General features: G+C 37.2%; 3 protein-coding genes across 4 annotated transcripts; 2 read left to right on the top strand and 1 right to left on the bottom strand.

Moving 5' to 3' along the window:
• The first annotated feature begins 2425 nt into the window (after positions 1-2425).
• On the top strand, positions 2426-13594 carry LOC131428038 (uncharacterized). The gene is made up of 4 exons (XM_058591677.1): positions 2426-3246; positions 8304-8736; positions 8809-9183; positions 9244-13594. The coding sequence occupies exons 1-4, from the start codon at positions 2832-2834 to the stop codon at positions 10184-10186; spliced, it is 2166 nt and encodes a 721-aa protein (XP_058447660.1). The 5' UTR covers positions 2426-2831; the 3' UTR covers positions 10187-13594.
• An 18-nt stretch (positions 13595-13612) lies between these two features.
• LOC131428037 (coiled-coil domain-containing protein 39) lies at positions 13613-22258 on the bottom strand. The gene is made up of 3 exons (XM_058591676.1): positions 21731-22258; positions 18534-20879; positions 13613-13841 (listed from the first exon to the last, which is right to left on the bottom strand). The coding sequence occupies exons 1-3, from the start codon at positions 22101-22103 to the stop codon at positions 13681-13683; spliced, it is 2880 nt and encodes a 959-aa protein (XP_058447659.1). The 5' UTR covers positions 22104-22258; the 3' UTR covers positions 13613-13680.
• A 357-nt stretch (positions 22259-22615) lies between these two features.
• On the top strand, positions 22616-24941 carry LOC131432416 (zinc finger protein ZFP2). Of its 2 annotated transcripts, XM_058598663.1 has the most exons (4): positions 22616-23790; positions 23844-24041; positions 24103-24542; positions 24627-24941. In XM_058598663.1, exons 1-4 carry the CDS (start codon positions 22752-22754, stop codon positions 24696-24698), a joined length of 1749 nt encoding a protein of 582 aa, XP_058454646.1. In that variant the 5' UTR covers positions 22616-22751; the 3' UTR covers positions 24699-24941. The 2 variants fall into 2 exon arrangements, with proteins under 2 accessions (XP_058454646.1, XP_058454645.1); XM_058598662.1 differs by having other exon boundaries at positions 24103-24941.
• The last annotated feature ends 1331 nt before the right edge of the window (positions 24942-26272 follow it).

Below are 26272 nucleotides of genomic sequence, written 5' to 3'. Positions count from 1 at the left end.
TCAGACTTTGTGCTTGGGGAGTTCAATACAATACTTCAGCTAGCATGATTGAGAATTTTGCTAAAATAGCAAAGGATATATTTCATGATTCCAAAATAGCTCAGAATTTGAAACTTGGTCGTACGAAAATTACTTCTATACAAAATAATGTTTTTGGTAAATGTCAAACGGATGAGCTTGTTGACCTAATGAAAACCAATAAATGGAGCCTTTTGGTGGATGAATCGACTGATCTCCTAGGACAAAAATCTCTGGCAATGATAGTTCGCACATATAAGTGGAATGATGCACTAGTCATTCAGGATTACTTTTATAAAATTGTAACTGCTACGGATACTAGTGCCACTGCACTATTTGAACTCATTACTACACAGTTTGAAAAAGATGATGTACCCTACAAAACAAACTTGATAGGATTAGGTACAGATGGTGCCAACGTAATGATGGGTAAAAATCATTCAGTTGCGACGTTATTTCGTCGTGACTGTCCGGATATCTTTCTAATGAAATGCATCTGCCATTCGTTCGCATTATGTTCGTCGTATGCATGCAAGAACATTCCGAGTGAGGTTGAGCAAGTATGCCGAGATGTATATAATTTTTTGAAATATGGCGGTCAACGGCAAGCTAGATTCAGAGAATTGCAAAGTCTTTTAGAGATGCAACCATTAAAGATGCTTCATCCCTCAGCAACACGCTGGCTCTCATTAGAGGCAGTAGTTACGCGAATGTTAGATAGGTACGATGCTCTGATGATGTACTTTAACTTCATAGATGATAAGGCTGACAAATCTACTCGTGAGAAACAGACAGCTATTCGGAAAGAATTACAAAATCCGCTAACAAAAACGTACCTAATGTTTCTTTGTTACATTTTACCAGAAATCAATAAATTAAACAGGCTGTTTCAGTCCGAAACACCTGAGCTTTGTAGGCTTCATACAGAAGTTTCACAGCTTTATCGAACCATTTTGGATAATTTCTTGAATGCCGATTACATGTTAACTTGTGAAGACCTTGCAAAAGTCACTTTTATTCAACAAAACTACAAAGAATTGGAATTAATGTACATCGGAACATCGGCAAAAACACACCTTGTTGATCTATTGTCGAATAATGTAATTCAGCGCAAAGAAGCAGAACATTTTTTAACGAATATAATGAACTTCTACGTCTCGCTTGCAAATCAAATCCAGATTCGTATACATCTCGAAGAACCTGTGCTCATCAATATGATTATAATTGACCCCAAAAATATAATTGGACGAGTTCATGAATCTATTTTACCGTTGATCAAGACGTTCCCTAATTTGGTTGCAAGTGAAAATATTCAGAAAATGGACTCGGAATTTCGTGAAATTCGGAATATTAACTTTCGAGCGTTTACTGAAGAGGAACGTGAAAATAGCTGTGCGTTTTGGTCAAGGGTCCTCTCTACAAAGCGAGCAAATGGAGAATTTTCTTTTCCCCACTTGAAAAAATTTATTGTGGAACTTTTGATACTTCCACATTCTTCTGCCAGCGTAGAACGTTTATTTTAACAATATAATTTGAATAAAACGAAATTGAGAAATTCCCTATCTGTTGATGCTATGCAAGGAATACTCGCAACCAAGGATTATGTCAAAACGCATAACGTGCATGGAAAGTTAGTGTTAACCAGTAGTGTTAAGCGAAACTTCAATCAAAATATGTACAGTTTCAAATGTAAGTATACACAACTATCATTGCAAGATAATATTTTAAACCATTAATATTCCAGAAGAATCAGTTGTCATGGAAAATCCGTTAAAAAAATCTCAATACCTAAAATAAAAAATATACATCAATTCCATCAATTTGATTACAATCGATTAATTTGACCATATGATTTGGAACGAACAAATACCAATCGAAAATTGGATTTGACCTGGAATAACTTTTGAAAAGTGTGTTGATTTATCCATGTTAAATATAATTTTAAACATTACATTTTGCTTGCTAAATACACCAGATCTGAAGATTTGAAACGCACATCATTAAACTTCAAACGCAAGGTTGATATATTTCCGAATATATATATATATATATATATATATATATATATATATATATATATATATATATATATATATATATATATATATATATATATATATATATATATATATATATATATATATATATATATATATATATATATATATATATGTGTGTGTGTGTAGACATACCGATAAATACCGATTTTTTATTAATAACTATACAGATATTGTACAAAATCAGTTGACAGCACTGGTTAGGCCTTTTGGTCATGATATAATCAAAGTGCCCACCTTTACATTATGCTAACCTTGAAAGTCGCAGCATAGAAAATATGTTTTTGCTGTCAAACCCAAAAAACAGCATAAATTTTGACATTAATAAATGTTCGCAACATCAAATACAAGCAACGAACGGCGCAGAACGAAGGAAAGGCTGCAAAGCAGGAACCGAAAAAACTACACTTTGTTCATCGCGTAAAAGCTGCCATTTTTCGTATGAAGTGGAAAGAAGCTGCATTTTGTCCCGTTGATTGTCGCGTTTTTAGACTTGTTTCAGTGGCAGGAAGAGTTTAGATACGCATTTTTTGTTTAGTAAAAATATCGTTCAGACTTTAGAAGTGAAAATGTGAAAATTTGGATTGTGTTTGGCTCAAAAAGCATCAGCTAATCAAAGTGCAGAAAAGTCCTTGAGAAAAATTTCTTCCTGCCGGTTTCCCTTTTCGGTTCCAGCCAGTGATCAGAAGAAAAAGGGTAATAAGTGAGACGTCAGAATAACTTGTGTGTGTTGATTTGTGTCGCAGCTTCTCGAAAATGTCATCGAAGCTGCTAAATTACCCATCAGCTAGTTCGAATCCGCATTTGACCACCGGATCGTCAGCCGGCTCTACTACTGGTGAGCACGGTTCGGCCCAGCTCAACTTTGAAAATTTACAATTGGACGACATTCTCTGTACGGTGTGTCAATCGGTACTGGTCGAACCGGTGTTCCTACCGTGTCAGCATCGTTTCTGCCGTAACTGCCTGAGTGGTACCATTGAAAAAAATAATCTCAACTGCCCGTGTTGCCGGAAGCGATTCGGCACCTGGTACCGGAATGCATCCCGTGTAAACAAACTCGTTCACGAGCAACTGTGGAATGCAATACAGAGCCAGTTCCGGGACTATTTAGAGGAAGACGGAGCACGCTGCAATGGAAACGGAAGCACTGGAAGTTGCTTTGTTCCACGTAAGTTCGATCCGTGCCGAATTGTTGGGCATCTGTTTGTGCTTTTATTGATCTTATGGGCGAATGTGTCATTCTGCAGCAGTTTAAAAATAGCAACGAAGAGAACGGTTGATTTCAGTCTCGGTTATTTACCTAGCCACTCAGTTTTGCTAGTCGCAGAGAAAGGCTGTCGATAAACACTATTTTCTTACTTTACTTAATCTTGAATTCAAGTAGTTTTGATTTCAGGCATCCATATTTATGGAGGAAAAAGTAAGAACGTCATTTTCATCAAGTTCGATAATATTGCGAATCATAACATATCATAACATGAAATGAATAATATATTGAGGGGCATTAAGATAAGTCACTTTATCTTTGAATATGTTTGTGGTAATCGATTACTAGTCAGGATCAAATATTATTCCACTAATCTGCTGGAAAAAAAATATTTTTCGTTATACCTTATGTTTTGCCCGTTTGAGAAGCTAGTATATAGTATTGGTGTAGGGATCAGATAAAATTTGATGGGTAAGGCCACCGCTTTCAACACAGCATACCAAGGTTCGAGTCACAATCCGGTACATAGGATTAGGAAATTTTTCTGACCAGTCAGGTTTGAAAATCTATCTTCGGAATAATAAAGTAGCATTACCGCTGAAAATGTAAATTGCTTTGAAGTAAAAGAATACTAAGAAGAGAAAATTTATTAGAACTAATTTCGTTTACACCAATCTGCAAAAACAAAACGGTTCTATATGAGAAAGAAGGCAGCGCCTTTTGAGTTAAGAATAGCAGTGTCTTCTGATTTGATCTTGACCGTCATCGGAAAACTATATACGATTTTATTTTTTGTATTTACTCATCAGTACATACACAAATAAATAAAACATAATAGATTCGAATTCGACCAGTAAGTAGCAGGCACTATCATCCTACTTCAAAAGGAGTCAGAAGTCTTTGCTGTTGTAATAGACCGCAAGCTAACATTTTGATCTCATTTTAGAAAAATAAAAGCAGACTGTGAAAGTATGAAGCGATTAGTCTAAACCATAAGCACTTGTCATCTGAAATTCAATAGTAAGACAGCACGGAACATATGCCAGGAACTAATTCCCAGCAAAATATTTTACGAAATAAAAATAAGCAGAAACTGGGAAGGTTTGGTAGATACTCTTGCCCCTCTTTACCACGGAACAGTCAGGCAAGCTGTCAACCTACTTCCCAGGCTGGTGTCCTTCCATTTCGACGGACCGTAGTCGAGAAAACTATAAAGTGTGCGCATAGATTCCTTGAAAAAACAAACGGGTACGAAGTGCGCCCATCTCGAAATAGCCAAATAGCCACACCTCACATTTTCGAACGCGCCTCTTGGAAATAGCCAGACTACTCAAAGTTAGTAGTCGAGACTGGCATGAACGTGGACCAAATATAGATTATATAATCTTATAAAAAGAGGCGCGCCCCAGAGCGCAGCGAGTTCACTAACTAAATGGTCAATCACAAATACTATAATCAGGTAAAAATCTGTACAAATCGTTCGAAACTAAAAGGTAATGTTGAGATAGGAGTATGTAGAATAGGAGCTGTTTTGGCACGACAATTGCCTTTAGTTTGCTCAATATTTTCAGTTGAAGCAGGTGCAATTGATCTGGTGACCGTGATATTTTCCGACTCGCTCTCCATTCTGACATCACTAATGGCCGGAAACACAGTGCACTGGACCATTCAAAAAATCAAAGGATCGTTTGACCCTCTAACGACATTATACTGGGTCCCGGGGCTCTGCGGAATTCCTGGGAACGAAGATGTTGTTCGTCATACCTCACCGACTCTCTCGATCTCTGAGAAACCGAAAGGTCCCCTAAACCGGCATCTGTAATAATTTACAAAACAAAATATCTGATCACTTCAACTCCTACTGGATAGGAACTCAAGGTCACCTTCGGTAAAAAGAACTCTGGAGAAATAAAGGTCGGCGAAACTCACACATACCCACACAATTACTCAAGTAGACCCACCAACAAGTGCAAGCTGCAACACCAAGCTTAATGTAGAACTCCTCATAATCAATTCTCGGGAATTTGAAGCATTTCGTCAGTCGATTTTCCTTCTTTTATTTAGGGACATTCTCTCAAATGACCTCATCCGAAAGGACTTACGTTTCTTGCAAGACGCTAAAATACTTGACGCCCTCCAGAGCAGTAAAAACCTGTTAATCAAACAACCATGGATCGAATCAACTACAATTCAAAATTACTGTGGAAGAATGGGTAGAACTTAATCGTGAATATCTCAAGTTGTACTAAACGCAACAACATGATTTTTTCTCCATGCCAACATCAGAATTCTGGAACAAAATTCACGACATAAATGCTTTGATCTGGTTTCTGGAAATAGACTTTAGATCTGAACTCCAGATCAGAATTTTGGAAATCTAGAACTGCTGAACCAGTATTTAATCCCTGAAAATTCAGTTTCAGAATTTACTTCCTTAGTTCCGTATCAGAATTTAATTCCTAAATTCAGTTTCAGAATTCATTTCTTCAATTCAGAACCTACATGCTGGAATTGAATACGAAACATAGGGCCTGGAACTAGATTTCAGAACTGAATTTATGTTCTTAATTCAGGTTCGGAATTCAAGTTTAGAATTCAATTCTAGAATTAAACATCAAGCGTCTACACAGTTACTGAATACTATTTTTTTCACTTACATTAACCAAAGCGGTTTTATCTGCACTGGCCAGCACAAGCATTTTGAATCCACGAGCATTATTTTTCTAATTCCAGAATTCTAGAACTAAATCCATGAACTGAGATCTTGATCTGAATTCCGAACCTGAATTTTGCTATTGATTTCGGAGCCAGTCCCTGGTTCCAAATTCAGTTCTTTAATTGAGTTCCAGTTCCCAAATGTTCAGAATTCTGATCCTGGTGTAGATAAATAAATGATGTCAAAGGGTGATGAGTTAAAATTTCACAAATCGATTCCTTCTAGAACCGTTATATTATTCCCAAAAAACTACACGAAATTCTCTTCCACTGAGAATGTAAATCGACAAAAAACAACAACTATACCATTGTTGTGTTACTTTACTCTCATTTGTTCGGTGTTACTTGTGTCGTAGAATATGTTTGTCGTCAATAAGTCATACTATACTGAATAGCTGCACCGTTGGAAGTCTGGAAGCGAAACAATGCAAGTTGCAAATTCAAATAACCAATCAAATAATTCGAACGATTATTATTGGGAAGTATGAAGAAGCATATCAGTTTTATTCGTATTCTCGTCCTCCAGTTATGTGTTTGACATTTAACATTAGATTCGAATGTAGTCAATTTCAAATATTTGTTTGAATAAAATAAAATAAAACTAGTTCAGCATAAGATTTGAATATATTGATATTTGGATTCAAATTGAATAGTTTTAATGATTCAAATTGAGAAAATTATTTTATTCAAATTTCTGCTGCAGTAAACCAGATGTATTTGAATTAAATATGTTTAGAAATTGATTCAACTTAAAAATTATTTTGAACAGTTAAGCATTTGTTCTATTCAAATATATACAAGAAGTAATATGATATTTAAGAATTCAATATATTAGCTCTTGAATTCAACTGACTAAAATATACTGACTTTTAGCTTCAAATTCTTGGATGTTGAATAAAATGATCCACCTTTAAATTAAATATTGATTCTGTAATTTTGCCATTAAATCTAACATTGCACATGTGTATCTTTGGAATGGACAGCAAATAACTAACGATCATAGTAACAGTAGTATCGATAGTAATAGTAAACTACCTAAATGATATTATTTTGTTGAAAGTTTAAGCTATGAAATTTTAGCTTCGAAAATATATTGAGTCAAATGAAATGATGGTTGCTATTGCGAAGAGTTTACGAAGTGCGATCGTCATAACTATGGTTGAAGATAATCTCTGGAAACAGCGTACATTGATTTCGCGTAACAAATGTGCAGTTAGGACTTCTATTTGTAAAATTTATTATTATATTCCCATAGTAAACAAACAAAGTTATTGTAAGTTATAAGTGTAATTTTATTTAAATTAGAGATATAGAATAAATTCCAATTTTTTTGTTTATATCAAGGAATTTTAATATGCATTGTTGTCGAAAATACAATAACCAGTTGTCGATATTTACACTAACCAGTCAAAGATTCGATTGAAAAAACAATATTCTACTAAATCTAGCATTGAATCTACAGACATTCGCACAAAAGCCTTTCTGCAGAAACAAAGAATATTTGCTACAAGTCAAATAACCAATGTATTTGAAAATTTGCATTCTGTAACTCGATCGAGTTCGAGTTTTTCATACAAAAGCATCACTCGGTCGAATTACAGAATGCAAATTTTTACATTCGTTCGAGAAAATCCTATTCGATCGAAATACAGAATAGGAGTGAATATGTCCAGCATATAAACGATAATAAGATGGTAGCTATGGCGCTCTGACATGTATCCGTCTTGAGTACCAGCGATATACTGTCAGCTGTGGTGGAGATCCGTTCTAATTATAAACTTTTATATATGTAATATTGCGCTTGTTATATTTATGTATTGTTTTATTTTTGTAAATTTGAAATATCATAACTTTAATAGCGCTTCTGTAGCTGGTGACACAATTTAAAGGTAATACGGCGAAAGCCTTGATTATATTAATTATCAAACGTACCGAATTTTCGTCAATATTGATTGAGTGAAATAATTTATTAGATTCGCAACATTCAGCGCTGCAAGCGTGCTCAAGGATTCACATGAAAAAAATTCTGAATATTTCCCGTAATATACTTTTATGCTTCCAGTAAGACTATATTCCTTTACTTTGTTTGAAGGAAAACGCGTATAAACGTTATTTAAATAAATTTCAATAAATTGTTTTTTCATCTTTCGAGATCTCAAGGTTTGTGAAGAGAATATTTTCTCCGCATTAGAAGGAAACGAGATAAAATAATTTCCCTATTGATTTTGTTGTTTAGAAAGATTTCGAATGCTAAGTCCTTTGAACTTTCACTCATAAACATTTCATTTTTCATCGTTTTTCAGAAAGCGAAAGCGTTATCCACCTTAGCGAGCCGGGTGAAATTCGTAAAGAATATGAAACCGAACTACAGCGGTATCGCAAGGAGCTAATCGAGGACAAGAAGAAAGAGCTAGCCGCCTCGGAAAAGTACATTATAAATCTATACAAACAGGAAGGGATCATTGATCTGGTAGACAGTAGTGACCATCTGTCCATATCCTCCTCTACAAGTACTCCCGAACATGAGAAGAAACAATCACAGCCTACAATGGGGGACATTCACGAAGTAGACGATGATGAGGAAGCCGGTCCATCGGGATCGTCATTCACGCAACCGAAGTCTGTCAAAAATAGTCAGAAAGGCAATCCGTCACATTCTTCGAATGTGGTTAGTAGCAGCAGTAGTCAAGTTAACACTAGCCGCCCTGAGACATCAAAATCAGCGTCGAATGGAAGGTTAGAAAATCTATTTTCCCCTTTCCTCTTCCATCATACCATTTCCAATAACATTCTTGATTCCTGTTCCAGTGTCATTTCTATCTCGTCAACATCGTCAGCTTCTGCTGCATCTTCGTCGTGCATCTCTTCCGCTTCCAGTCGCTACAGTCTAATCAAATCAGTATCCCAACAAATCGGGCATGGAGCTGAGGTGATTAAGCATAGGGTTCAGAATTCGATTCTCAACAAATTAACGACATCTGGTGGTGGATTAAAGAAAACTTTCACCATGGCTGATCTAAACAAGAGTGAGCTGTGTGTTAAACCTACCAAACTGCATCGCAAGTCTCCCACTCGCCATCCAGATGACGATGACGACGATGGTGATGACACGGACGATGGGGACAGCCTGCGGTCGGAGTTGAACCACTTCAAACCGATCATTGCCACCACCCCAAAGAGCTGGTAAGTACATAGATGGAAACGGTAGAACTATTTTAATGTAACAATTTCCTATGATTGCAGTTTTACGCCCAAGGCCATCATACGTGTTCCTTCCATCCGACCAGAAACCGGTGCTCTGCCATCGACTTCCTCTGCAATGGAATGTTTAAGCCCCAGCAAAAGTCCGTTCAAACCGATTGATCCAATGACACCACGCCGATCGGCATTTTCCGTGGTCAATGTTCATCTTCTAACCCCACCAACGACAATCGATTGGAACGAAAGTCACCAGAGAAATAGAACGAGAGCAGTGGTCAAGAAATCTGCTCCTTCCTCCGGGCTCAACAGTCGCAGTAGTAGTATCTCCGGTAACGCAATAAACTCCGCCAAACGGAAGAATAAAAAGAAACCTAGCCCACAGAAAGCGAAAACTAATGCAGGTATTGCAAGTAAAAAGAAACGAAAACTAAAGTTCTCGCCCCCATCAAAAACTAAGGTGAAAAAGAACACCTCGGATGTGGCATCCACTGAAACAGTCAAAACTAGTAGACTCACAAGACGAAGCGTCAACAATGAAGCGGGACGGCTCAAGGACCTTATTGTAACAGATCAGCAACGACGTGCGGCCATGATCGAACAGGAACGACGCGATTTTGAATTTGCGCAAAAACTCCAGAAAAAGCTAAACCGAACACGAGGTGCTTCGGTGATTAATCCATTCTCCAAGGAATCTACATCTAGAACAACAATGGTTTCGGCAAGAAGTCGAAGCAATGTATACTCACTACGGCAACCAACATTCCCCGCTGCTCAAGTGAGCACCCACCAACAGCCAACTGAGGAGCTGAACCACAATAGTAAAGCGGTAGAGCAGGATGATTCGCGAAAACGAAAGAACACTGACAAACCTGATTCGCAAAAAGAAGTGCAATGTGCTGCTAAGAAAACAAAGCAGACAGCACAGGAGCTCGCCGGAGGTGAAGAAACCAGCATCGTTCGGCGAAGTACGCGGAATAGGCACTAGGAATTAGTTTGGTTTTTCGGTATCTTTCGGTTTGAAGAATTGTGATGAGATCAACGTAATCAGTTGATGTATATGTGATCTTCACCTAAAACACACACGCACTCACAATCGCACCGCAGTAGTCTGAGACTTTCGAGGAGGCACCATCATGTGTGTATGTGTGTGTGTGTGTTTGTTCGTAAGCGTAAGTAAGTTGTGCGAATTTGGTCTATTTATTCTGTTTTTTTTTTCGAAACTCTGCTGGTTAGATCAGCATACTATTAGCTTCCTAAACACAATCAACAGTCATCTGAATGAAAGTTAATTTTAAATTTTCTATGTTTGTTTCTGATTCGTGAATTTGATTAGATCTGTCAGTTGAATTTTATTGTATTTCATCCGTCCATTCGAACGGTTTGATTTCATGTTACTTTGAAACAATTCGTAATTTCGTAATGGCAAACAATATCAAAATAAAAACGCCACACTTTTCCTTGTTGTCATGATAGACAAGAGATACAAATGCATTCCCAGCTATCAACATAAGCTTGGTACTCCGAATTCAGATCACATCAACAAGAAGCGTAGCAACGTGTAAATAAAGTAAACTATAATGTTGTAGTAGAAACAAGTTTCGGTAAAAATAGTAGCAGAATTACCCATGTAGCACACGGTTGCAGTGAAATCGGACCTTAAACGATCTAACAGGATTTTGGATGGAATGGGAGCGCTTGCCGCCAAAACTTTTTTAATTTAACATTTCGTTGTGTTTTCTGAAAAGAACATTTTGCCTTTATATTTTCATGTAAATATAGTTAGTAATAAAATGATGTCTGTTCATTATTCAAAATCATTGAAACACGTTTCGTCGCAATTTTAACGTATCTCGTCCGGGAAGCTGCAATAATGGCGTACCGCACAACTCTCATTCAGTTATTTTTATAACAGCAGATCGATAAGACAGACTCATGTTAAGAGATTTTCTATCAGGATTTGAATCTGTTTCTGACTTCAACCAAATTTCTCTACTCTTTGGATTTAACGCATCTGAGAATTGGTAAAGGTCTTAACCAAAATAAACTTCATACAAAACAAATGTTCTTAGATTAAAAAACTGATGGGTCATTTCTAAGCATTGAGAAACGGGAAACGAGTTACTTTGGAAGACTTGCAGAAGACAATAAAACAGGCCTAAACTTGTATCATTTTCAAAGAATTAGTATAACATGTCATGCAAGCAGCGGTGGGGTCAGTAGGATCGCTGCATTAACTATGCTGTAAAAGCTGCGTAAAGTCTGTTGAAACAGAACATCAAATTACTCATTCAGGCTTTTGCTTGGTAAAGTAAAGGTTTACTGAAAGTAAATTGGTACAGCCCTCCAGCTCCACTAGTTTTATCAAAGTAGTCGACCACATCCAGAACAACGTCAAATGAAACTCCAAGAAACACTTGCAAATTCGAAGTAACCAAAGATGCCGAGTGCTCAAAACCTACAAGAAATCACTGAGTGTGAAACGGAATCAATGGACTCGCGAAAAATCCGAAACCTCGGAGCAGGTACAAACACAAAGCCAGTTACCCATCCGAATTTAAATGGTAAAAAAGTATGCAAGACTTGTACGCCCGTGTTTTGACGAAACAAAAGGGCTGCTCTTTGACCAATGACATAACATACGTCAAACTCGATTTTTAACAGATTCCCAGTCAAAAGTCTTACATCGCGACTGAACGTGGGAATGTGTCGGGAAGATTCAAGTTCGTGTTTGTCGACAAGCTTACGAAGAATGCCGTAGTTGGTAAGTGATTTGCAGTTGTGGGCTAAAAACAAAACCATTTGTCACATTCTTGACGAAGACTTTCTATGTTTCCATCGAAGAATGTCTGAAACAGTGTAGGGGTAAGGTCATTTTTGGCGCGATTTGGCTAGCTGTCACTACTCCAAGGTGGCTCTGAAGTAGTATGCGACAAGATCGATTTTGTACCGAATTCTTGGAACGTCAACCATGCGAAGCATGCTGAGCAGCAGCGACTTCAACGAAGCTGCGGAACAGTCAAGGACATCCCGCAAATGCAGGCAAAATGGAAGTAATACGCTGATTCAGTATCCATTTCCATTGAGCGGGCGCTGATGGATAATTCGATCTGGAGAAATGTAACCATCTAATGCTGTATCTAAGTACTGTGAAGTAATAGTAAATGCCAATTTACTTTCAGTCAGCCTTTAAGAGATCGCAAATGTTAGATATACATGGAACCGGTAACCATGACATTCGTCGCAGATTCTAAAAACATGCACGATGACGCAATAATCGTAACCGCAAATACAAAGACTGCTCACAGCAAAGCCCGCAAGATGAAGGTGTTCTCCCTTCTAACCAAAATTTCATATTCTCCCTTACTCGAACCCAAGTTGTTTTTGATTTTGCTAGCGTTGTTGAGAAAACGAATGAAAAAAGATGATTGTTATGTTCAAATTACGCCGGAAACATCTCAAGCTTCATCCATGGTTAGCTTGCAACAAACTAAACCGAATCCTGTGCAGCGCGCTTCCATTCCATTATTCCAACGGCCTAGAGCATCTCTGCAACTCTGCAACATTTCTTGGGGTACTGAAAAATTAACAAAAATATAAACAATATAACTTCTCGAATCAGATCTAGCCAATGCCAACAAAAAATCAAAACCAATCAAGTATTAAATTCCCGTAGACAATTCAACTAAATGTTATCCATTTCCAACAAAAACAACAACCACATACAGTAACAAAAGTAAATCAAATGTCGCAAGACTACAGCTGCTCACGAAACCACAACTCGTGAGCAGAAGAATGATTGTAGATGTAGACGTTCCCCCCGATGTGAGAACAAATGAACTCTTATTAATCCTAACAAAATGTGTACTAATTCTAATTCTAATACTGTGGACGAACGATGTTTTGTACACACATTGTAATCGCTTTTCATAGATGCGAAAAAAAGGTGAACCATTTGCATTTAGATATACTTACCTATAAATGAATAAAAAATCGTTGTAAAGAGGGTCAAACTGTGACATTACAATTCAACAAACACACAAAGTTAGTGATACAATTACGCAGCCTGAGATAATTTATTTCAGCCAGTTCTGACAAAAGCGCAGATTTAGCGATCGTTCGAGTATTCGGTCGATGTGAGCAAAGGAAAGAGTCATATTTATTCTTTCCAACAACTGAACTGTGGAACCTAGTGCGATATTTAGCATGATATACTGTCAAAGTGGACGTTAAAACGGCAAAACGAATGTAGTAATACACAAGAACTCAACCACACACACGAAAGAATGACTGTAAATGTTGAACATTTTTCGTTTTTTCTCGCGCTAATCATTATCAAACGATTACGAATGATGATACTAGTTTTTACAATTACAGAAAAATATTATATAAACGCCAAGAAATAAACTTGATGATGGTCGTCAGCCGTGAATTATTATTCTTTGGATTTAACGATCCGAAGATCCGAAAGAGTGTCCCAACTTACTTTTTAACCGTTCCTTGCGTCTTCTTGATACTGGCTCCCGGGAAATCAATCAGAATCACCGACAATCCGGCACTCATTCTGTTGTCAAAAGATTTGGCAATATTTTCCGACGAGTCCGATGATCGAGTTGAGGTTGAGCATGCAGAAAGTTTTGACACTGGAATTGAAAGAAAAATTTCAGTTATGAAAACATAGGGATAATTGAAGACTGTATTCGAAAAAATGTAACACTTTTATGCATAACATTTTATTTAAAAAAATGTTGGCATTATGGAAAAAAAACTATTTTAGAGTGTAATGCTTACACCCAATTTTTTTTACTTTGAACTAATTTTTTTTCAATTCTCAGATAAGTGAAGGATCACAGTTTAAAGTATAAATATTTTTGAATGAGAAATAATCTCTCCATATCATCTCAAAGATTGGATATTATATTGTAAGGTTTCTTTTTATTCTTCAGAACAAAATATATGGCGCAATTATAATGTTTTGCGACTACTGTTTTAAATAGATAGGAAAGGGCTGTCATTGTTAAATTTTATAGCATTTATCCTGCACATTTCTGCATACGATCCTGCAAATCTGTGCACCATAAAGGATATTTTCAATTGGTTGCGGTGTCGACAATATAAATCACAGAAACAAAACAAGCTAGACTTTTGTAAATGAAGTCGGTTTGAGTAAATTTAAAATAAACAGCTATATGATCAGCTTTCTTCACGTTTCTATATGATATGATAAAAAATGCAGAATACTTATAACATATATAACATTAAACACTTGCATGAATGGCATTATATAAATCTATTCATAAGACATCGTGCGTTGCAATAAATTAGTAGCGTTTGTTATGCTATGTTTTACAACTTTCGAAACATGAGGTCTTGCATTGTCATGATGCAAAAATACTATGTCGTGACGATCTTCATATTGCGTCCGCTTTTTGCAATGTACTGTCCAAACGCAGTAAGTCTAATCTGTTTATGGCACCAGTGATGACTCATAATAAATAGCACCCAGTTGATCTCAACACATGCTTTTTTTCTGTTGTCCGGAACGTTTCTAGTCGTCCATAGAAAAAAAAATTAGAGGGTTGTATTCAAGACACGACCGAGCACAATAACATTAAAAATGGAACGTTTCTAAGGTCTTCATAATATATACAAAAATAAAGAGATGATGATACACTAAACTAAAAACTTTTTCAATTGACTAATTACAAACTTGCTCTAGTTTAAGCGCTTAGATTGTTGGCGAATGATAAAATTGACAATTAGATTTTTTCTTGATAATTAATTATATTCAATTTTGATCCCTTTCCACAATTTTTTACATTGTTAAGATTTTGAATAACGTCCTTTAACTAGAATTCAAAGTTACTTGAAAGCTCAATTTTAGATACAAACAACCTAAAGATTTAATCCTGAACAAATTAAACTGTTTTATTTTATGACAATAATCTTCGAGAAACATACAAACTTATTAATTTTATAAACAGTTAATCGATCCAAGAGAAGATTTTATTTATTTTAACGAAAAATGTTGTACCAGTAAGCTCAGTAATAGTGTAATTTTATTAATCCTTCTTCAAAATCGTCGATAATCTTCGGAAAGTGTCGGTAAATAATATGGCAACAATACGAGGAAGAAAAATGTGAAACAGTCCGCATAAAATATTTAGTTACTTACATTGATTTTCGCTTTGGCATATTAGGAATATACGAAATTGATACGCAACAAAATTCAGAAATTTTGTTCATATTGTAACTTGATGTTATTAACACATGAATGAACATTGTCATAGTTACAATGCGTGTTTTGAAGCAAATAATAATTGAACTGAAACTGGCGGTTAACCAAATTCTACGAGGGTTGCTATTCAAACGATACATGTAAAATCGCAAGTAAACTTACCTTTAGTTTATCTTTGATACTATATGATATTGTATCTAATTGTACTGTATATGTGAGCCTGTGGAACTCATTTATACTACCAAACCGAGGAGGCCGCTTTTAGATAAGTTTCAGAATTTAATTTTGAATCTTTTGAAGCGTTTAATACCTGGTGGGACAACAACTTGTTCAGTCACATATAATGAAGAAGAAGTTTCTATGATTATCATAATAACACAACTTTATACTGAATCCATTTTCGCGCCACCATTTTGTTCGTATGGGAATGGAGATTTAAGTATGCAAACCGATCCGTTGACAAATTAAAACATTTTTAAGCTTACAATATTGAAGCTTTGGAATCATTTAAATGAGGAAATTCCATTAACAAATCATCGAGGAACAAGCGCTGTAAATTAGATCCGAATTAGATCTATTGCCGATAATACTAAATTAGCCTGATAGTTACCAGAGAACCAAAATAAAATACTCAATTCAAATAAATTTTTCAATGGAATGCAATTGAAATATTCAAATGACGTTTTCTCATAAGTTTAAGTTAAATGTTTCCGAATCGATTAGTTGTTGAATTATATAAATCCATCAACAAATAACTGAGGTATGAGCGTTCAAAATTATGGCAGAAAAATGTTACGCGATTAGTTTTGCATGTTTTAATTTGACACCCAGTCTCGGGAAGCGAAGTGTAAGGCATTTTAATGGCAAAATCGACCAACAATTTGCTAAATACATGGGATGTTTCAAAAGAACCGATAACCATGCTGATTCGGTTCTTCAATAGCTAGATGATATATAAGATATTCAAGCGAACACGAAGCGGTGTTGTGCAGACAGCAGGAAGTTTCACCAACACATAATGCAAAAGCGACAATCCAGCAAGTGAACGCATATACAATCCAGTCATCAGCTCACTGGACGAGCTACTTGTTTCATTCGCAGTCAAACATCAACTAGGCAAAGAAATATTGTGCAGCCTATATTTATAGATTTCTCTTCATACTACGCAGAACGATGTGGTGTTTTTTATGCATGACGCAAAGCCTCCTATGCCGAACAATAAGTTGACGTCATTTTGTAAAGCAGGGATTGGTGGATGAAAACATAGGTCGATTCCAACCATTTTTTCAATAGTATGCTATTGAAATACTGAAACGACATCGTCATACATGTTTAAGTTAAAAATTTCCGAATCGATTGGTTGTTAAATTATAACAATCCATCAACAAATGACCGAGTTATTAACGTTCAAAATTATGACACAAAAAGGTTACGCGGCTATTTTTGAAACTTTTAATTGACACCCGGCCCCGTATAGTGAAGAGTAAGGCATTTTTAATGCCAAAAACGTGTTTGAACCAGGTAAACCACACTAGGCATGTTTGCTCAGCACCATTACCTTTTTTTATCAATCCGCATATGTTTTTGCATGAATATTCTTCGGTGTTTCTGTTTTCATGACATTATTTTAATGACCGTCGTTTTAAGCGGTAATTTGAGATTTTAATCACTCATTACTCTGTAATGCCGGAACTGTAAATCGGATCGAATTTGAATCCAAAAGTGTGACAATCGATTGAACATTACATGATATTTCGAAGTAAGTTCCACTTTAGGTACGGTCATTTAAGATACTTCCAGAGCCGGTATTCAGGAACCATCATAACCCAAACCGATTCGTATGACTATATGACGAATAAATTGCAATAGTTTTGAGTCCAACTTTAAAGCTTTTCGGGATTGTCATCTTCTATACCGTTTTGAATTTTAAAAATTCATCATCCTGTAATTCCAGCATCGGAAGTCAGAATTGGATAAAATTAATTGATTACTTGATTGGATTGCGTGGCCGTCGTTCTGGTTAAAGATAGTTTCGGAGTTAAATGGTGGAAACCGTATAATTCGAGCTTGTTTCGGTCCGTGAGTGAAGTGTGTGAAAAGGTGGACCTCAGAAGCAGATTACCTCCTAGATCTGGATCCTGGCTGTAAATTATTTGTCACACACGTATTTGCAAATCTCGACGAACTGATTCGAATGGTAAACATCTGATCTCAAAACCATTCAATAGCGTTCTGGGTGACAGGGAGACCACCTTTCATTTACGACTAGTTTGATCAAAATCGGTCCAGCCATCTCTGAGATCTCGACCTCTTTGTTGAAAACACACTTACAGACCCACACACATACACATACGGCTATTTGCTCAGTTCGTCGAGCTGAATCGATTGACATTCGGCCCTCCGGGTCTCGGAAAAATTTTCTAAAGTTCGAATTCTATACCTACTTTTTTATATATATATATAAAAAAAAGTTAAAAAAATATACAAATTAATTTACAAAAAAATCGTCGTTTACCGGTCCGTAGTGAACGTTGCATCATGTCACTTTTAGGTGGATCAAATATTTTTTCATGTATTATCAAGCTGAAAATATATTCAGTTTACCGACGTATTTATGGTTTTTGCCATCTTTTGTATGGAGAGGCATCACTGTGCGTCGTTCCGATATAACAAATATATTCAAAAAATCAGAAAATAAAAAGAAAAAATGCTTCAGTATGAATGTACACGTTTTGACATCAACACGATTGACGCCAAAATAAATTGACTCAACGTCTACCCATCCATCTACCTGTCGTCTGTTTGTCTGTCACATGAAAACGCGTTTACAAAGTCAAGCCTGGTTTCAGTGATTCACTCGTTTTCAAATAATTTTTTTTGTTTCAGTATTAAAATGAAAACGTTTGACATGAATTTAAACTACTTGATACAGATGTACGTTAAAAAACCACAATTAAATTCATTACGATGACTGATTTTAGCACGCAAAATTACCACAAATCTAACATTAAAATAAAAAAGTTACAAACATTAAAAAAATTCGACCAGAAATCAAACGGTTAAATCATGCTATACATCGTTATAGTAGTAGACTTACTTGGTTTGGAAGAAGAACTGTCGGCACGGCCACTACACTCCGACCCCGGCGAATTTTCACTACGCCACGAAATCTGACTCTTGGTACGACGCACAGAGGGAAGTCTTATACCCTTGTCATAAAAATATTTGTTCACGGTTGGATTCATCTCAGGACAGACTTCGATCAGATCAGCAATCTGATGCAATACCATATTGTTTCTTTCTTCAAGTTCCTTCAGGTTCAAGTCTCTTTGGAATGTAACCAGAATATCCTCGTCATTTGTTTTTGCTTTGGCAGCTTTAATTGCCAATCGTAGCTCGCGCTCCGCCCTTTGAATTTTTGTCTTCTGGTCTAGAAGTTCCTTCTGAATCTTCAGAAGAACATCATTATTATCGAGTCGAATTTTCTGTGTTTCTTCTAATCCTTTATCACTTTCCTCGCGTTCCTCATTTAGGCTATGTAGATTCTCAGTATTAATTACCAAGTCAGTTCGGACACTTTTTAAAGCTGTCAGAGCTTTACAGTAATCATTTTGTATTAACTGCATCTGCTGAATGTCTGGGTTATCGTCGTCCACCTTTTGGAAGCATCGTTTGTAATTTTCATTTGAAAAATTCATTAACTTCAATGTATTTTCCAGTGCCTTTAGATCATCTTCTGTCTTGAGGATTTTAACGTTAAGCTCACTACCTTCACGCAGCTGCATGTATTTCTCTTGAGCATTTTGGATCTTGATCTGCGTCGCTGTGACGATTGTGCCATCGTCGTTCTTTCCTAACAGATCAAGAGACAGTTCGTAGCGGTTTTTAAGCTGTTCAATCTTCAAAGTTCTCTCGCTTATATCCGCTTTCAGCTGTGCCCGTTCATCCTGCAGATATTTCTTTTTCAGCAGAAGCATGTCCTTCTGAGATCGAATATCAATCAATCTCTCATTAATCGCAGTTTCGAGCTCCATTCGATGACGTTCCAAGGTGTACATTTTATCATTCTGTTTATTAACTCGTGATTCCATCTGGTTTATCCTCATCTTAAGTAAACTTTTTTCAACCAACCGTTCCTGGTTTTCTGTCATAAACTGTCGCAGTTTCTTTTCGCCTCCTTCCACAATCAATATCATTTCCTTCAATTTTCCAGTCATTCGCTGAATATCGTCGTTATCCTGTTGATAAATGGCATTCAGGTGACGAAAATCTATCTGAACCTTCGAGATTTGCGCCTGTAGTAATGAGTAGTTTTGCTTTCTGGACAAATAGATAGCCTCCGCATGCATTAATTTAGCATGAGCTCGATTTGCTCCCTCTTGCTTGTTCTCACCACGCATGCTAGCTATTCGCTCTGCTATCTTCTCGATCTTATAATCCACGTTGTACGAGATTTCCATTTGTCGGATAATTTCCTTCTCCTGAATCTTCATCGCTGCTTTTATTTTCACAATTCCAGATTCCAAAGATACGATATCGATTTTCAAGAGTTTATCCTCGTCTTCCATAACCAATAGCTGAGTTTGTGCTCGATAGAGTGCTGATGACAATCGTGCAGTTTCATCGCTAAGTATTTTCATTTGCTTCTCCTCCTGTTCTACAATTTCATTCAGTTGCCTCAACCGTTCTTGCGCACAAAGCGTTTTACTTTTAAAATTTTCATACTTGTCTCTCAGTTCTTCCAACTGGCTCAGGTTTGCATGTATTTGCTTCTCCTTTTCAGCTTCTTCTATCAAAGCCCGACGGTTTTTGTTGCGCATGCTCGTCAACTTATTGGACACGTTTTGAACAGACTTTCTCGTCACTTGATACTCATTCGTTTTGAGCTGTACGCTGTCTGTCAATCCGTTTAAACGATTCCGAAGTTTGGATACCTCAACATTCAATTCTGCTATTCCTATCTCGATTTCCTTGTTGTTTCGTTGTTGCTCCTCCAGGAAATCAACCTGTGCCTGTAAATCCTCATTCAACAGATCGCTCATCTCACGCGCTCGTTCGACCTCTTCCTCGACCGTTTTAATATCATCCTCGCGTTGGTTCATATGGTTAACAGCCTCCTTCCACGTCAACACTAGCTGTCTTCGTTCGTTGTGCGCCTGTCGAAACAACTGCGAGGTACGCTCGAGAACTTGCTCCAGCGAGCGGTATTCTTCGGTCAGCTCAACTAGAGTAGCACGCCGTTTGGACACCTTTCCCTCGAGAATCTTTCGTTTCGCCTCTAAACTCTCGGCCTGACCAGCATCCTGTCGACAGTACTTTGCAATCAATTGATTAGTCTCGTCCCCGCTTCCCATCAACTGCTGCCACTCGATCAATGCAGCTTTGGCCCATTTGATACGCTCGGTCAGGTGTTCCATGCTGGCAGCGAGTCGTTTTATCTCCTCTGATTGTTTTTTTTGTGGGACGAAATGAGAGACAGAGAGAGATAGTAAATAATGTGATTTTACATGATCAACTTGTTTCATTCACACAGTAGAATAATTTAGTTTGAATTATTAATTTATTGAACTGGGTATTAATAAATGACATAAATAAAACAAAAAAATATTGAACAAAAAAAAAACGAAATATGGAATATTAATTGTGATTTTCAACAAATTGCATATGATATTTTTGTTAGAGAATTGTAAAAAAACACACAAATTTGCAACAGTTACTTGAGCCTGTTAACATTTCCCGATTGATGGAACTATCCTGCCAATAAAACTACACAGAAAAAAAATTAAATTTATGCGACATGTAATTCAATGATACTTTGAAATAGACATCAATTGAATCAAAAATTTGACTGAAAACTATCGTCGATGTAAAAGTAAATAAGAATGCCTTAATTTTTCAATGAATTATACAACATATTTAAATTTACGCTTAGTTTTGCTTTTAAAGTATAGGGAAAAGTAAAGACCTGAGAAGTAACTTTATATTCAATTTACTGTTCCAAATATGTGCATGAAAATAGATGTAAATATTTTTATCTGCGTAGTCTTGAGATGCAATTAACCACATCTCAAAAGTAAACCTATAGTTGAACAAAGCTTAGTACCCAATTTGTTATTTTCGTATGAAATTAACAGGGAAACAAACAAAGGAGACCTCAAAAAGATCCCTCGTTGATGGAAGAAGTTATACGAAAACCATTTTTTATAATACTAAAATTACGTGCAGACACCTCACCGATAAAAACCGATGTTTTGAAAGATACGCAGCGTATATATCAAAATAACAAAAACTCACTCTGTGTTCGGTTATCATGCTTCTCCAACTCTTCCGTCCCGCATTGTGCCTCCTTGGTCATTTTTTTCAAGCGACCGCTTTCATTTTCCGACAGCTTCAGCATATTATGTTCCGTATCGATTTGGCTCTTGTCGACGCTCATCAGGTTCTGATTCTGTTCGAACTCAACTTGGGCGTTCTTGAGATGAACCTGTAAATTGGCTAACCGTCGATCGCTGTCTTCCATTCGCCCCGTACTGTTCGTCTTGCGATCACCCAACCGGTTGACATATTCCAGCAACTTTCGGTTCTCTTCGTTTGCAATAGGGATAAAACTGCGATCGGTACCCCAGCCCATCTCTTCCATTACCCGGATCACATACGGTTGAGACATTTTCGCAAATTCGCGTTACAACCTGACGGACACGAAGATACCGAAGAACAAGATTTCAGTTTTTTTTTTCTACCAGTAAAAGGAATTATTTTTCCACAACAATGTGTTTTTCAACGTGACAACGAAGTCGATACGGTTGCTACGTTGCTAGCGGAGGTGACTGCGGTAACATCGCGACGCAAGCGTGATAGCGTGAAAAGCGATTGGAACCACATGTTGCATATTTTTGCATTCCTCTAGAATATGCCAATTTTTGGTTGATCTTAACGTTTGGTAAACACGCGGTATTATAGGAAACTGGAGCAAAAGCTTTGATTATTTGCGAGATTTACTATAAAGGGAAAAGCGAGGACTCATAATAACGGATCTATTTTTACTTTCCGCGTCTCTCATGTTTTGGTGCCTGACATGACAGAGATCTGCGCGAACGGTTCACTTGGCCTACAAATTCTCACTGCTTTTGGCGCATCCTTGCTCGGTCAAGAGGAAAAATGAGAGGGAAAATTTACCAATCGCCATATGTAAGTCGAGAAAGAAAAGATGTGAAAATTTTCGGTCGATTAAAATGTGGAGGACAAATCAGTAGTGATTTTTTTCTTCATTCTGGGAAGCATTCCACTATAAAAGTGTTCTGAAAATCGAATCAAAATGTGCACCAAAAGCTTATCCTGTCCATTGTGTTGTCAGACCAACTTTCCTAACATCGATGCCTTACGTATCAGTCTACTGAAGGCTACATCGCGGCCATTGAAATGTCCGATCTGTGCTGATCAATTGCTAGGACTAGATAAATTGACAATTCATCTTTTTGGCCACTCGATTCTCGGTCAAGAGGATGACTGCACCACGAGTCTGGATAGGAATAAAACTACGATTACGAATTCACTAAAGAATGTTAGAAAACCAAAGAAGGAAGTAGCAGCAGGTGTCAGCATGAATCAATACTCTCCAGATACGCAATTAATATTGAATACCGCAAAGTGCGATATTTGCGGAGATCAATTCCAAGATCAGAATTTTCTAAGAATGCACACATCTGTATTTCACGAGTATCACAGTACGCCTGGCGGTAGTCCTATGATTTCTCAAGGATCTATGATCCAGGTGGATAAATCGAATGGTCTCTTTCCGTGCAGCATGTGTCCCAAAGCATTTCGGATGAAGGGGTCACTTAAGATTCATATGCGAGTAGTACATCTAGGACGCCATAAACTGAATTCAACGGAAAATAGATGTAATGAGAGCACTACTGCAATGGTCACAAGCACCACTACGGTGCCTGCATATCAATGTCATGATGCAATGCAATGCAATACGCAAAGTAATGTACAAACAGTCCCAACGCAACCTCAACATCAACATCAATCACATCAGCAGCAATCAACACTCACGATTGCTAACTCCAACGGACAATCACAGATTATCAAGATATTGGATCCACGGCAACTGACTGAATTTATCTACGTCGCGAATCAACACCAGCAAGTCGTGGAACGTGCTACTATAAATGATAGTCCTTCTAGCGTACCATCACCAGATGGCAGTTCCGATGTTCCCTCTCCTTCTCAAGCTTCACCACAATCTCTAATCACAGGAATGGACACCAACAAACAGTGGGAGTGTGATGTCTGTCTGAAAAGTTTTACGACGAAGTACTTCCTTAAAAAACACAAACGACTACATACAGGTAAGTAGAAAATACTTCCACAACTTTACCGTAAAATCTGCTCCATTTTTAAGGGGAAATGCCGTACTCTTGTCAAATTTGTGGAAAGTCTTTCACCTTCCAGCAGTCGTATCACAAACATTTGTTGTATCATAGCGACGAAAAACCACATGTTTGTTCCGTTTGTGGTCGGGCATTCAAGGAACTTTCCACACTGCATAATCACGAACGAATTCACAGCGGAGAGAAACCGTTCTCTTGCGAAACCTGTGGTAATCGTGCAGTATGAATTCCGAATAACCACACTCTAAAGAATGTTGCATTCTTTTCTAGGCAAGTGCTTTCGGCAGCGAGTTTCGTATCTGGTTCATAGACGTATTCATACCAACACGCAACCATACAAATGCACCGCATGCGATAAAAGCTTCCGCTACAAAGTCTCCCAGCGAACTCATAAGTGCCCGGCGCAACCGCCCGGAACTGTGGTCCGACAGACGGGTGATTTACTGCAAAAACTTTTGCAATCATCGGCCATTCTTCCGAATCTCCACGATACATCATACGCGATGAGCGATTCAGACCAACCTCCGCCGTCGAACGAGAGTAATGACCAGGCGGAAGTAGCCAAATCGGATGAGTACATCAACCGTACCTTAGACGAACTGTTGAACGAATCGTACGACAAGATGGGAATCGGGAATCAATCTACCAGCTATGAACAAACCGAAGCGCTTTTCGATTCTATAGAACATCCGGAGCCACATCAACAACAGGTACAAGCCCAGTCGTGTGGTACCGGCGAAAATAACATTGTCCCACGGATTGAAAGTTTGTGCTTACTGTCTCCCAATCCGCAGGATGTGATCGATTTCGATGGAGAAACCTTGGAAGCAATCGATTCAATCAAGCTGGACTTGCTATATAACTGATGAGTAAGAGTACATGATCGTTGGAATGGTCTTTTTCTTTCTTTCGTATAGAGCAGTCAGTCGAATCATTCAATAACACACAAATCATTTATAAACAACAGCATTTGTTAACAATGGCACCAGCCATTGAATCAACGAAGTGACATTTTTTTTAACATTTTATTACTCCAAAACCAATCTGCTACTGGAGGATGTAGTCTCAACTATGGCAAGGCAACTAAATAAACAACCTAATTTATTAAATGTTTTTGCGTCTGTTCGAATTATATTTGCCTTTCTCTATACAAAAGAAACAAAATTGCTGGACCTTTTTATTCTCTCACTATATATGCTCACCTTTTCTCGGAAATGGCTGAACTGTAGATGTGACAAAACCAACCAACTGCATCTAGTGGAGTAATGATCAACAGGATCTACAAATGTTTTTAGTTTTGAGATAAGTTTTAAAGGTTACGTACCACTTATATGATAACTTGAGTTAACTTTGCATGATTAGTAATCAGACCCTTTTAACATTATAAACTTATCACTTATTTAAATAAACTCTCGAAATGTTTGTTCCAACGTTTTTCACCTTGTACGCGTAATTCGAATAAAAATGAAACATCTTTTACTCGAATTTAATTTTTTGAAAATCGGTTGAGCCATTTTGTAGAAAGTTTAGAGCACAGTTTTTGTTTAAAACACTTTGTACTTCTGGATCCGAATCCGGATGCAGAAAAAGTTCTATCTCAGATATGGGTTCATGTGATTTTTAACAAGAATCTAATTCTGTTAGGAATCAGCGCAGCCATCAGAGAAAATTGAGTGCATACACACATAGTAAAATTTTTTGATCTCGTTGAACTGAATGGTACTATTGAAAAGTATGTTCTCATCGGTTGCTATTGGCAATCTAAATCTAAAGATGATATGTTTACCAATATCGCGATCCGGAGTTTGTTTGGTTATTCAGAACGCTGGAGGAATGAAAAGGCGGTAAAGAGCTATTTATTTTCAAAATACCGCATATTTGGTTAGGTTTACGCACCCCTATGGTCCTTCAAGTGATATTTCATAATGTAGGCGAAGGATAAAATCATTTGAAAATGATCGGCACAACATTTCCTCACATGTTGACATCTGAACAGGAAATTTTCATTGTTTGAAGAGGAATCTGGATACTGCAAAAATAACAGAGGAGGAGAATTGTTTGTTATTGTTTTTTCTCTTTAAAAATAGTATGTTACCTTTACATAGAAAGAAAATTTGTTGTTATTCTACGTGAAGTAGAAGTATTGTGCAGGTATGTAGTGCTAGTTTAAAAAAATAAGTGGAAAAAACTTCAGAAATTCTGCAGTAAAACTAGTCCAACGGGACTCCAACTTCTCATATTAAAAATGGATCAACAATGGATCTCTGTCTTCCGGGTTTGTTGAACGCATTCGGTACAACGGTCTGTTTCAAAATCGGCAAACGAAGGCGTAACGTAACATTACCGTGTTGGCCTCCCGTTGAACGGTTGATTGGACTTTCATTGGACCAATGATCCAACATATTGGACCAATGAAGGACCACCGTTGAACGTTTTTTTC

The sequence above is a fragment of the Malaya genurostris genome, chromosome 2 (genome assembly GCF_030247185.1).
Source record: "Malaya genurostris strain Urasoe2022 chromosome 2, Malgen_1.1, whole genome shotgun sequence".
NCBI classification, from domain to species: Eukaryota; Metazoa; Arthropoda; class Insecta; order Diptera; family Culicidae; genus Malaya; species Malaya genurostris.
This window is presented reverse-complemented; position numbering and strand designations above follow the sequence as displayed.